This window comes from Myotis lucifugus, unplaced genomic scaffold (genome assembly GCF_000147115.1).
Source record: "Myotis lucifugus unplaced genomic scaffold, Myoluc2.0 scaffold_10, whole genome shotgun sequence".
Lineage (NCBI taxonomy): Eukaryota > Metazoa > Chordata > Mammalia > Chiroptera > Vespertilionidae > Myotis > Myotis lucifugus.
In genome coordinates this window covers 9,609,193-9,623,218 of record NW_005871058.1, presented here as the reverse complement: position 1 = coordinate 9,623,218, position 14,026 = coordinate 9,609,193, and the positions used below count along the sequence as shown (strand labels likewise).

The following is a 14,026-nucleotide window of genomic DNA, read 5'->3' as shown; positions in this document are numbered from 1 at the left end:
TAGTTGGGGGGGGGCCCAGCCCTCAAGGGAGGGCAGTTGGGGTGCTTGGCCCGGCAGGAGAGGGCAGTTGGGGGACCCAGGCCTGCAGGGGAGGGCAGTTAGGGGTGACTGTGTGGCAGGGGTGGTCAATTGGGGGTGAACAGGCCGGCAGGGGAGGGCAGTTGGGGGTGATCAGGCCAGCAGGGGAACAGATAGGCGTCGATCAGGCTGGCAGGGGAATGATTATTGGGTGATCAGGCTGGCAGGTAGAAGTGGTTAGGGGCAATCAAGTAGGCAGGCAGGCAAGCGGTTGGGAGCCAGCAGTCCTGGATTGTGAGAGGGATGTCCCAGATTGGAGAGAGTGCAGGCTGGGCTGAGGTTCACCCCCGCCCCTAGTGCACAAATTTTGTGCACCAGGCCTCTAGTAACTTAATAAATATTAATAAATATCATTCAATAATAATATTTTTCAAAGAAATGACAACATGATGATTTTTGTAGAAATATGTTATGCTTTTCTTAGAACTATTTACTGATTTTTCTAAGCAATTCCACTTCTTTTATGTTTCTAGTTAGATTTTGATATATCTTACTACAAACGTTCTTTTTCCTTAGTAAGCTGTTTAAGCATAAATCTGAAATCATAGCCTTGGTGAAATTCTAATCACATCTCTTCTTTCATTTTTTCATATAGATTCCACTGGTATACCTTGAGGTAAGCATCAGAAATAATATCTTATAAGGAAGTCAGTGCATTTAAGGAAGAGGAAATTCTGATACTATTCCAGACAAATGAACTGTTGTTAAAAAAAAAAAAAAAACAACTTTTAGATCTAAATTTTCCTATTCTCGGATGTCAGGTTTATTGTGGTTCACCTTTATTCTGTGTTTGTCTTTCCTGAAGGTAATGCCAATTACTACCCTGAAAGTCATGTGTTTTGTCAAGGGCTATCATGACTAAATAATTATTCCCATGCTCCTTTCTTACCTCTAGAACCCAAAAAGGAATCGAATTGGACAATGGCAGAATCTCAAGTTAGAAAGTGGCCTCAAACAGTTAGCCTTTCCCCTCTCATCAGAGCTGATTCAGGGCTCCTACAAGGTGGTGGTAGAGAAGGAATCAGGCGAAAATATACAGCACCCCTTCACCGTGGAGGAATTTGGTATGCATTATGAAAAATGAAAGGATCATAACTGTTTGGTTCATAGTGTGAATTCACTTAGATTTTTTTATTTTCCCACAGGTATGTTAAACTTAGAGTAGAGTCAGCTATATCTTTTTCTAAGGCCATCATTATTCTGTGAACACAGAAGTTTATAAGAGCTTGGTGATTTATAGTAGCAAGTTATATTTTATCAAGTATCAAAATGTTTAATTCAGTGGAACATCATCATTTGTTAACATCACTGAGATCTGTTGTGGTCACAAAGTCAGATTTTTGCATGAATTATTAAACATAATCATCTTGAAGTTGATAGATGGAAAAATGAATGTAACTTTTCAGGTTATTTTTGTGGAAAAAATTATAGGCATGAAAATATTTGTATTTCCATTAATTATTTACCAACTTCCCTCTTTCTATTTATCTCTATCAACAGTGGTTCCCAAGTTTGAGGTCAAAGTTCAAGTCCCAAAGATAATCAGTATCCTGGATGAAAAAGTGGACATATCAGTATGTGGAATGTGAGTTAAATTGTTTTTGTCTAAAATTTCATATTTTGCCTCAATTTTGAGTGATTATTTAGCTAGTACACAATTATAAATTAATTTTACTTGGCACTTTTAAAAGTTTATCTCAGTGACCTCTCTTTATTTATATTATTAAATATTTCAAATGCACCAAAGAGTGTAGAAATTTCTCAAATGCACCAAAGAATGTAGACACGATCATGATTTAATAAATAATAAACATGTTTGCTGATTTTTTTTCTTCAACATTTCAGGATAAATTACAGAAATCATGACATTTTCATGCAGCTACAACAGTATAGACCTTTAAAAATTAGTGACATTTTTCTATGCAATAATGATGACATTGTCACATTTAATAAAATAAAAAGTGATTATTCAATACTAATTTTGAGTTTACACTCAAGTATCCTTGATTTTCCTAAAAATTCTCAGATTTTCCTTAAAATGTCTTTATACATTGCTTTTAGTTATTATGACTCACGTGTACTTTCTTTTTTTTACCAACTCTCTACCATGAAAATTTTTGATTGAATATAAAAGTTGTCAGAATAGTAAAATATAACCACTTGTGACCGTCACCTATTATAAACACTATAAAATTTTGCCAATTTTGTTTCATTGATTCCTTCCCCTGTAGTTTTTTTCCTAATATTTTTAAACAAGCCATGGGAAATCTATAAATAGCTCAAAGTTTTAAAAACCTAGACCCTCCTTTTGTCCCATGGTGTTAGCTGATGGAAAACAATAGGTCAATTGGCCTATAAATGTCCCACTTGTTGCATTTGCCTTATTGGTCCTTCATGGTACATTGATTAATTAATTTACTCTCTCCTTTGGCCAGTTTTAAGAGAATATTTTGATCTCTCTCCATTTATAATTTTTTGAGGAATTTCCATACAGTTTTTCATAGTGGTTGCTCTGATTATATTTTTTACTCGAAGTTATATTGCAGGCATTTGCAAATAGAAAAGCAAAACTAGTAACCCCCCAAAAAACTTATCAATTATTCCATTTGTATTTAAAATATAGAGAAATAGTTAAGTATAGAGTGCACACATGAAAAACTTTATATGCCCCATGAATCGTTTTTTTAGGCTTTCTATGTCTCTTATCTATCTATCTATCTATCTATCTATCTATCTATCTATCTATCTATTTATCTATCTATCTATTATCTATCTATCTATCTCTGTGTGTGTTATGTTTGCTTATTACTTATTTTATTCTATTCATCACAGATTTTTATAATTTGTTATAAAGAGCAAGATTTGATTTTATGACAAAATAAAAAGAATAATAAAAATGAAAACATAAAAATATCCCAAGGCAATTTGGCTGTTCATTGAAGTAAAGTTTCAAATGCCTTACTGAGTAACATCTTTATAGAGACATTTTCCAGACATGTTCCTACTTGATATGAGTTATTATTAGAAAATAATTTCTCTGTGCTGGGCTGTTAGTGAAAATGTAGATACCTTTCTTCAGTTCCTGATTTATTTCTTATGTGACAGATACACCTATGGGAAACCTGTGCCAGGACGTGCAACCGTGCGCATGTGCCGAAAATTATTTCATTCTTTTTATTGTCCAAAGAAAGAGTTCTGTGAGGAATTCAGTCACCAGGTTAGTATACAGTGTTCTCTCTGTGTACTATTGTTGACAACCATTGAGCTACCCATTTTACTAACGGGCATCAGAATAAGCTGATCTTCAAATATTCACCACCAAAGATGAAATCCCTATTAATAGTCAACAAAATTCTCATTTTGATGACCAATCATAGAGATTGTAAATTAAATATGAATATTAAATTCCTAAAGGTTGATTAACATGTTTAACCCAAAAAATTCTTGATACCAAAAAGGAAATAGTAGATTTAGTGACTATTGGTCTGAATCTGTGTGACATTTACCAATTTTTGTATTCGCAGCTCAACAGCAATGGCTGCATCACCCAACAAGTAAACACAAACTTGTTCCAACTTAAGAATGCGGGTTATGAAATGGAACTTACAGTGGAAGCCAAGATTAGAGAAGAGGGAACAGGTTTGAGTATTAACTTAATTTGGGAGATAAAGCAATAAATATTGATTTGTTTCCCGTAACAAAATAAAAGTCATAACAAATGTAGGAAATGAATTTTTAAAATATATTTTTATTGATTTCAGAGAGGGAGAGAGAGATAGAAACATCAACTATGAAAGAGAATCATTGATCGGCTGCCTCCTGCACGCCTCCTACTAGGGATCAAATCCACAACCTGGGCACGTGCCCTTGACTGGAATTGAACCTGGGACCTTTCAGTTCACAGGCCGACACTCTATCCACTGAGCCAAACCAGCTAGGGTGGAAATAAATTTTAGAACCAAATAACTTCCAAGAGTACTTACTCTTTCCTACCTATATTTTTCAGACCTAGAGTTCACTGGAAGTGGGACCAGTAAAATCACAAACATTGCAACCAGAGTCGAGTTTGTGAAAGTGGATTCACACTTTCGACGAGGAATACCCTTCTTTGGTCAGGTAGAGTGTATTGCAACTTAGAGGTAAATGAAGTGTCCAGTTGTTCCTAGGTCAAGGACACACTGATGTAATCCAAACCTAGTTAGTATTAGCAAATAATTAATATGACCCAAGTCATTGAACAAAACCAAAGTCGATAGTTTCCTTTGTAATATCACTGATAAAATACATGAACATACACTACTGTTTCTTTTTTGAATATGTACCTGATAAAGATGTTTAATGTACTATAAGTTAGTTATTACATCAAGCTCCTTATCCCACCCATTTTATAATAAATAAATATATTTTTGCCATTATCCAGCCAGCATCAGAATTTTAAGACAGTTTCTCACAAATGACTCTCAATTTATGGCTGTCAATTTTTTGTTCTGTTTAAAATAAGTGAATAAATTATTTTATTTTTAAATATTGGAATTATTATAGTGTGCAGTTTATGACTATTATTATTGTATGATTTTCTATTCATGTACATACTTTAAGATAATACAATAAATAAATAATATTGATTTTATTCATATTTACAATCAATTTTAGCAGTTTTATACTTACTGAATTTTTCTAAAAAAAAACACACACATTCTTGTGCAGATTTGTTTCAGAAAATGAAAATTAAGATGAGGATCCAAATGCAAAGAAACAGTTTTGTAATCAATATGAAAGAGTTGTTTCTTATTCTTTGGTTTTTATTTTTAAGTCATGGGAGCAAAGCAGTCTGTCCCCATGAGTTCTACCTTCTCTCAGTATTCTCCACATAACTTAACAATTACTTTTCTTCTGTAGGTGCTCCTGGTAGATGGAAAAAATGTGCCCATTCCCAATAAACTCGTTTTCATCTCCGCATTTGAAGCCGATTATTTTTTCAATACAACTACCAATGAGCAGGGTCTTGCACAGTTTTCAATCGATACTACCAATATGTTGACTAACTACCTTTTTGTTACAGTAAGTATGAAAGAAAACGAAACCTGAGAACAAAGAGAACCTTAGCAAAACAGTCATTTATTCAGAAGTGAAGAAGGACACAGGCTGTATTTAAGAGAGAGAAATAAGAAACTGTGCAATTTGGGAATAAACTTGGGTATATAAAAATGTCATTGGAAATAATAAAGACATTAGAAAAGATACTGTAGAAGTCCCTGAGAATTATTTTTAAGGAAGGGGGTAGAGAAGGGGGGGATGGGAGACATCTATAATACTGTCAACAATAAAATAAAATTTTTTAAATTGTTCTTAAAATTTATGTATTATCTAAATATCTCATTGGATTTTTTTCCTCAACAATATCAGTTCTTCAATGAGGGATTCATGTAATTTGTTTTTCTATGTCTACTTAGATATTTTTAAAATGATCAGAACCCCCCACATACACACACACACATTTACATATTGCCTAATAAAGAGGATAAAAAAAATCTATAAAGCCCTGGCTGGGTAGCTCTGTTGGTTAGAGCATCGTTCTGATACACCAAGGTTGTGGAGTTCAATCTCCAGTCAGGGCACATACAAGAATCAATCAATGAATGCATAAAAAAAGTGGAACAAATGATCTGTCTCACCTTCTCTCTCAATAATCACAGGAGGCATAGATGCTAATTTTCTGAGGATTATTTATTTTGAGACCCCTGTGTAATAAGAGATTTTGTTAATATATATAATGTGATTTTAATTAAACCAACTTAAAAGAGACTCCTATTAAAGATTTTTAGCTTTTTAACTGGACCATTATTGTTCCCCTGGCTCTGGGCTTCACAAGAGTCAAATGAGTAATGAGTTGGCAGAATCAGGACAAAAGAGATAAATATGTAGATTATTTTCTTTTAATCTGTGCAAATTAAGAGATTGACAATATGTTTAGTTGGCAGTCAGCAAGAACAAGAGAAATGCAAAATATACTTTAGAGTAGAAGACACAAAATTGTAACTTCATTTTGGTGGGAAGCTAAAGTGAAGACCTTCAAGACAATATTGATTCTTTGTTCTTCTGTTTTGTCAGGCCTACCATGAGAAAGGTGACATGTGTTATAGGATTGCGTTTCTACAAGAAGAACACCGGGCTGCTCAGCACACTGCAAGACATGTTTTCTCCTTAAGTGGAAGTTTCATTGACCTGGAGCCTGTGGTTGGTACCCTGCCCTGTGACCAAACACAGACTCTCAGGGCACACTATATACTCAAGGTGCCGGCCCCTGGGGAACTGAAGGAGTTCATTTTCTATTACCTGGTAAGAGTAAAGCCACAAATATATTTGGAGTTTATCAGTAGACAGAGTGGTGAATGGGGCCAGGAATGTAAAAAGTATTTGTGCACTACTATCTTGCTTTCTCATCCAGGTTCCCTTGATTCTTGATTTTCAGGAGGTTGATTCTCTCTAGCAGAGACTCAACAATCAAAAGTCAGTTATGTGGCCCAGCCAGTGTGGCTCAGTGGGTGAGCATCGACCTATGAACCAGGATGTCATGGTTCAATTCCTGGTCACAGCACATGCCAGGGTTGCAAGCTCAATCCCCAGAGGGGGACATGTAGGAGGCAGCTGATTAATGATTCTCTCTCATCATTGATGTTTCCATCTCTCTCTCCCTCTCCCTTCCTCTCTGAAACTGATTTTTTTTTAAAAAAAAAATAGGTTATGTGGAGAATAAGGTGTTGAAAACAGTGTCAGAAAAGTTCTTTTCTCTGCTGATTTTTCATTTCAGATCATGGCTAAGGGAGGCATCGTCAGATCAGGAAGACATGCTCTGCCTGTAGAGCCAGGAGACAGTGAGTATCTTCCAATCAGTCTCCCCGTTTCCTTGCCAACACATCCACCCTTACTCAGTGACAGTTTACAAGTGGGGAAATCATTCCCATTATCCCTTTACACTAAGAAAGGGGACAAAAGCCCTAGTGGGTTTGGCTCAGTGGATAGAGCCTCGGCCTGCGGACCAAAGTGTCCCGGGTTTGATTACGGTCAAGGGCACGTGCCTTGGTTTTGCAGGCTCCCTCCCAGCCCAGGCTCTGGTTGGGATGTGTGCAAGAAGCAACCAATCGATGTGCTTCTCTCACATCGATGTTTCTCTCTGTCTTACCCTCTCTCTAAAAATCAATGGAAAATGCCGAAACCGGTTTGGCTCAGTGGATAGAGCGTCGGCCTGCGGACTGAAAGGTCCCAGGTTCGATTCCGGTCAAGGGCATGTACCTGGGTTGCGGGCACATCCCCAGTGGGAGATGTGCAGGAGGCAGCTGATCGATGTTTCTCTCTCATCGATGTTTCTAGCTCTCTATCTCTCTCCCTTCCTCTCTGTAGAAAATCAATAAAATATATTCAAAAAAATAAAAATAAATAAATAAATAAATAAAAATAAAAATCAATGGAAAATATCCTCAAATGAGGATTAAAAAATAACTTGGAAAAAAAAGGGGGACAAAAGAGAAAATAAAGATCCTCCTCATAACTCTTTGGCATTTTTTGATCTAACAATAGTCAACAGATAAATTTGCTTACGTGCTATATGTGAGGCACTCTGCTAAGGCACACTTTTTTTTCATGTTAGTCTTTTCTGTCTGACATTAAAATAAAAACTTTTTAAAAACCTAAGCTTTCTTCTATTTTTAAAAAAATATATTTTATTGATTTTTTACAGAGAGAAAGGGAGAGGAATAGAGAGTTGGAAACATCGATGAGAGAGAAACATCAACCAGCTGCCTCCTGCACACCCCCTACTGGGGATGTGCCCACAACCAAGGTACATGCCCTTGACTGGAATCGAACCTGGGACCCTTCAGTCCGCAGGCCAACGCTCTATCCACTGAGCCAAACCAGTTAGGGTGCTTTCTTCTATTTTTAACCCTAACAACAAATGTACATTGACCATCTTTAATCTTAGAATTGCAAAGAAGAAGAGAGTTAAGTATCATGGAGGGGGACGTTATTTTTTGTGCAGTCTCTGAGTTAGGCTCTTTATGAGGATGCATATTGTGCTGCGGGCATGAAATTGAGTACTTCACCCATGAACTTGAGTGCACTTCATGAATAAGTTAGGAGAAAGGAAACCAGTATTATTTTCTATTCTAATTAAATCTATATCAAGTTTTAAATCACTGAAACAAGAACCCATGAGCATTCCTGTAATTAATCTAAACAAAGGCAAGTATTTCACCAAACTCCACACAACCCCAGTGCTAAACTTAACAATGCTTAGGATTTATTCCAAGTCTATGATTTTTCTTTACTTTTATGGTTCCTTTCCTTACCAGGCTGTTTTTAATATCAAAACAATATTCAAGAAGGTTTAATTTAAAATAAGGTATTAATCAGAACTTTCAATAATTGTTTGAAATAAACATTAAAGAACGCTGCAGTTTTGAATATCATTTTCCACAATATTTATGTAGAGATCGATACAGCGATCTGGACCCTATTGCTTGCAAGGTTCCCCTTCACTCCATCTTGTTGCCTGTTTTTCTACTTTCTTTTAACAATGAAACATGTAACACACTTACAGAAAGAGGTGTATCTAAAAACACTATTTATCTAATTTTTTCTGATATTTTAATTTGTGCATAATTCATAAAAGAAATAATCTCTGACTAGTAATATAAAGAAAATTCCATTAATTATTTACTTAATGAACACATAACAAAAAATGTATTGAAAGTAACTGAAGCAATAACTGAAAGTATTTCTCTATATAAGTAGTTAAATCACAATTATTTAGAATAAAACTGTTGTAATCACACATCATAATTACATTATTAATTGCCAATTTGTTCTCCACTAAAGAGCTACTGAGAACTCTTCACTGTGTTAGATTAAGAAAAAAAAAAAAAACTTGTTTCACAGTTTGTCTAATTCAACCTTTTGAATTACTTAAGTTTAGCTTACTTATATAATTCTTTTTTATATGCTATTTTGCATAGTGTTTTAATATCAGGATACAAATTATTAATTTCAGAACTATTTCAAAATCTGTTTGAAATTCAGAATTCAGGTTTTTAATAATGAAGCCTTCACAATTTTCATTAATAAAAGGTTACTTTCCTTCCAAAGCTTTCTTTCTCTGCCAAAACATTACAAAAAGGTTATTCTTCTTCCAAAGTTTCCTCTGCCAAAACATTACTAAGAGGTTATTTTTCCCTCCAAAACTTTCTCTGCCAAAAAAAAGAGAGAGAAAGTTATACCATAACTTCTCATTCCATGTTTATAATATTTCAATCTATTCTTACCTTGTATGGTTAGCTCAAGATAGCAAATACAAGGGTTGAAATTTCCCTCTTTTTAGAGGGGAACTTACTCTTTTTAGAATTATAAGCTGAAAGTTGATCTCTCCAATGATACAAAAACATGAATGCCATAGTACTGCCTTTCTGGTCCCCAAGAAGTTGGGGAAAGGGGAAATAGAGCAGTTGTTAAATAGGAATAGAGTTTCAATTTGCAAGATGAAAAAGATCTGGAGATCTGTTTCATAGCAATGTGAATGTACTTAGCACCACTAAAGCATTCTTTAAAAATGATTAAATTTTGTTGTCTTCTCGTCACAACAACAAAAAAAAGGCATATATTTGAAAAAATTTTAAACTCTATGATTATATCTTATAAATTACAGCTCTATCTTTAAATGGAAAATCATCTCTTGTCTGAAATCTAAAAGAAATGGTTGCTATTCATCACGAAATAAATTTCTTATTCTTAATTTTTAAATGAGTCCATCAGGCTTTAATTAAATGTGTATATATCAGCAGAATACTTTTGAGCAGATTTAAGTTTGTTTAGGCATAAATAAGGTATAAAATCAGGTAAAGATAAGCGTGAATATAAGGAACTTGAACTTATTCTACAATGGAAGTGGTGAAGGGAGACATTAGCCTATTAATTTTTACCCCTTCACTAGAATGGCATTAAAGAGGTTAAGCCATTGAACGCATAGGCACAGTTCTAAGTTGGATAAGACCTAGTAACAGCGTCCTGACTTATGACCATTTTGTCTCATTCTCTCCATGCCCCAGTGAAAGGCAGCTTTTCCTTAGCCTTCCCTGTGAAGTCAGACATTGCTCCCATTGCACGATTGTTCATCTTTACCATTTTCCCAAATGGAGAAGTTATTGGAGATTCACAGAGTTTTGAGATTGAAAACTGTCTAGTCAACAAGGTGAGTGTCTTTAGCAAAAAAATCACAAGAACAGAAATAAATGGTATCATAGGTACTGCCTATTTAACCTCAGAGAGGGGAAAAAATGAATCCAGAAAAGTACAATGAGTTGTCCAAAAGTTTCCAGGCAGCTAGCACAATAATTTTCCAAGTCCACAAAATTGCTTCCACATAAAACATAATTTAACTTTGTATCCATGGTGCCCAATTCCACTGATTCAATTGTGTGAAGTATGTAAGATGCTGTGACTCAAACGTTTCAAAAACTTGAAGAACAAACAGAAAACTGTATTATGAATCAGAGGTAATGATGCGCCTCTACTAGTAAAATTCAAGCAAGGCATCTATCCCTTATGACCCTGCGTTGCCTCCTTAGGGCAACACAGCCTTTCAACAGCAAAGGCAAGATGATAAAAGAGGTTCCTTCCTGCCTGATGCTTCCCAGCGTAGTCATTAAAGCTGAATGTCAGGATGACCCAGAAATGTGGTCACTGCAGGATGACACAAGCAGAAGTGCGGGATGACTGTTCCTTCATGTCTCGCAGGTGGATTTGAGCTTCAACCCAGCAGTAAGTCTTCCAGCCTCGCAGGCCCACCTGCGAGTCACAGCTTCTCCTCAGTCGCTCTGTGCCCTCCGCGCAGTGGACCAAAGCATGCACCTCCTGAGGCCTGAGGCAGAGCTCTCCCCGTCCTCGGTGAGTTCCCTCAGCGTCAGGGGTTAGAAAGGGCTGCATGAGGTGCTCAGGGCAAAGAGAAGGCCCTGTTGAGAGTAAAATGCAAGAATATAATAAAAATATTTACCATTAGTCTAATATTATATAGTACCTCAAGCTCTCCCACACATTTTCTCATTTACTCTTTCCAGCATCCCACAGAGTAAGCAACAGCCCTATTTTATGATGTAAAAACTAAGGTTTGTAGCCCTTGCCGGTATGGCTCAGTGGATAGAGCATGGGCGTGCAGACTAAAGGACCCCGGGTTTGATTCCTGTCAAGGGCACATGCCCAGGTTGCAGGCTCAGGCCCCAGTAGGAGGCCTGCAGGAAGCTGCCAATCAATGATTCTCTCTCATTGACATTTCTATTTCTCTCTCCCTCCCCCTTCCTCTCTGAAATCAATAAAAATATGTACTTTTAAAAAAGAATGTTTTTTAAAAAGCACTGAGGTTTGTAACAGTTGAGACTTGTGCCAGCTTACCCAGAAGTGGCATGGCTGAAGACGTCATTCTGAAACTGCCCGCAAACTGCAATTTCCTCCTAGACATAACTTCCATTCCTATAAAGAATCAAACTTAAACCTGTTAACTCATGATTTACAATAATCTTAATGAAAGCTAACTTTTGTTAAGATTTAATACTTATATAGGTCATGCCAAAAAAAGAAAAGAAATTAATAAATTGCTTAAGTAAAATCATTGTTGGCCAAAATTAAAACAAATTAAATCATTTTTGGTCACTGGAGTAATTAATTTTATAAAATTAATACAAGCATGTCACGAAACTTTCAATGGATCTAACAGTGTATGTCTCTAGAGTACCTGGGGTCTGTAAAAGTGGTAATAAATGATTCACAAATTATTTTCAATTAAAAAAGAACATGACCTATCACACCATTGTCAGGAATGATGATTTACAGACTAAAATTTTAAGTCTCTCCTTTTTTCTAGAATTATATAATTCATGGTGGTAATATTCGGAGTGTCATGCTGATTTATTGCTGTTATCGTCAGCAGCAGCAGCACATGGTGTACTGGGTCTGTTGTAGGAGCTAGGGAAATACCAGTAAACATATCACAATCCTTGTCCTTATAGAGCAGTGTCTTGAGAGAGACTATAATAAAAGGTTTACATGGCTCAGAAAAATAAAAGGTGAAATACTGGTTAATAATTGGTATTAGGAGAAAATATTTTCAAACAGGGTTTTTTAAGAGAAATCTATCAGCAAAAAGGGAAAATTCAGAGGCTACTTTTCTAACCTATATGTAGAACTACATTACTCATATTTTGAATTTTTCAGTATAAGTCAATTAAATTATATGTTACTAGAGGCCCAGTGCACAAAAATTTGTGCACTCGGGGGTGGGAGGTCCCTCAGCCCGGCCTGTGCCCTCTATCAATCTGGGACCCCTCCGAGGATGTCCACCTGCTGGCTTAGGCCCGCTCTCTGGGGGATTGGGCCCAAGCTGGCAGTTAGACATCCCTCTGGCAGCCCGGCAGCCCTCAGGGGATGTCCACTTGCCAGCAGGGAGCAGGCCTAGCTGCAGTCAGACATCTTTAGCGCTGCTGAGGAGGCAGGAGAGGCTCCCACCACCACCGCTGTACTGGCAGCCATCAGCCTGGCTCGTGGCTGAGCAGAGCTCCCCCTGTGGGAGTTCACTGACCACCAGGGGGCAGCTCCTGCATTGAGCGTCTGCCCCCTGGTGGTCAGTGTGTGTCATAGGGACCAGTCATTCCCAGTCATTCTGCTGTTAGGGTCAGTTTGCATATTACCCTTTTATTATATAGGATAGAGGCCTGGTGCATGGGTGGAGGCCAGCTGGTTTGCCCTGAATGGTATCCCAGATCAGGGTGGGGGTCCCGCTGGGTTGCCTGGCCAGCCTGGGTGAGGGGCTAATGGCTGTTTGCAGCTGGTCACACCCCCTTCAGGGTGGAGGTCCCCACTGGGGTGCCTGGCCAGCCTGGGTGGGGGGCTGATGGCTGTTTGCAGGCTGAACAAGCCCCCCCCCCAGTGGGGACCCTCCCCCCATGGAGGTTTGGCCAGCCTGGGTGAGGGGCTGATGGCTGTTTTCAGGCTGGCCACACCCCCTTTAGAGTGGAGGGTCCCCACTGGGGTGCCTGGCCAGTCTGAGTGAGGGGCTGAGGGCCGTTTTCAGGCTAAGAAAGCTCCCTCCCCCCCCCACATCCCCCCAATTAAGAAAGCTCCTAGCCTCTCCTTTTTTCTTTTTTTATTCTGGGACCTATTTACCTTCTATAATTGAAACTTTATTGCTTTGAGTGGAGCTCAGAGCTGGCCTCTGTGGGCAGGAGGGAAGCTGGGCTTCCTCCCTCACCAGGGGCAACCCACTCCTGCTCACTCCAGCTCTGTGGCCACGGCCGGCTGAAAGCAGGTATCTGGGGTTTATTTACCTTCTAAAATTGAAACTTTGTTGCTTTCAGTGGAGCTCAGAGCCAGGCCGCGGCAGGCGGGAAGCTTGGCTTCCTCCATCACTGGAGCAAGCAAGCCTCCTGCTCACTCCAGCTCCGTGGCTGCCGGCCGCCATCTTGGTTGGGTTAATTTACATATAGTCGCTCTGATTGGCTGGTGGGCATGGCTTAAGGCATAGCAAAAGTATGGTCAATTTCCATGTTTGTCTTTTATTAGTGTAGATTGGATTTATCATTGTCAAAAAGTTATCGCTGGCACATTTTATAGTTTTCATTGCCTCAGGCATCAATATTTAAAAGGATCAATTAACTTGCCTGTTTGGGGAAGTATTGGCAAGTATCAATGTTGGAAGATAAATCAGTAATATTGCAGCTTCTTTTGGGTTTTATTCTAGTTTCTACTTCTCGAACTTCAATTGTGCGTATAAAATTTTAAAACTGTGAGATGGTATGTCAAGGATCATGATCCTGTTTTTAATCAACAAAATTAACATTCTTCAGAATGGAAAGTATAATCAAAATTCTTCTCAACCTTAGTATTTTATTAATAGGTCAAAATATCT

The 14,026-nt window shown here is 37.7% G+C and overlaps 1 protein-coding gene across 1 annotated transcript in view; it reads left to right on the top strand.

The window, feature by feature from the left end:
• Window positions 1-14,026, top strand: part of LOC102419451 (pregnancy zone protein) — a 45,801-nt gene that overhangs the window by 8,328 nt on the left and 23,447 nt on the right. Inside the window, exons 5-15 of the mRNA XM_006084229.3 lie at window positions 674-694; window positions 974-1,142; window positions 1,579-1,663; window positions 3,184-3,295; window positions 3,603-3,717; window positions 4,085-4,194; window positions 4,978-5,139; window positions 6,190-6,417; window positions 6,890-6,953; window positions 10,179-10,321; window positions 10,867-11,016. Coding sequence (XP_006084291.2) covers window positions 674-694; window positions 974-1,142; window positions 1,579-1,663; window positions 3,184-3,295; window positions 3,603-3,717; window positions 4,085-4,194; window positions 4,978-5,139; window positions 6,190-6,417; window positions 6,890-6,953; window positions 10,179-10,321; window positions 10,867-11,016 — 1,359 coding nt within the window. The remainder of the gene's footprint in view (window positions 1-673; window positions 695-973; window positions 1,143-1,578; window positions 1,664-3,183; window positions 3,296-3,602; window positions 3,718-4,084; window positions 4,195-4,977; window positions 5,140-6,189; window positions 6,418-6,889; window positions 6,954-10,178; window positions 10,322-10,866; window positions 11,017-14,026) is intronic.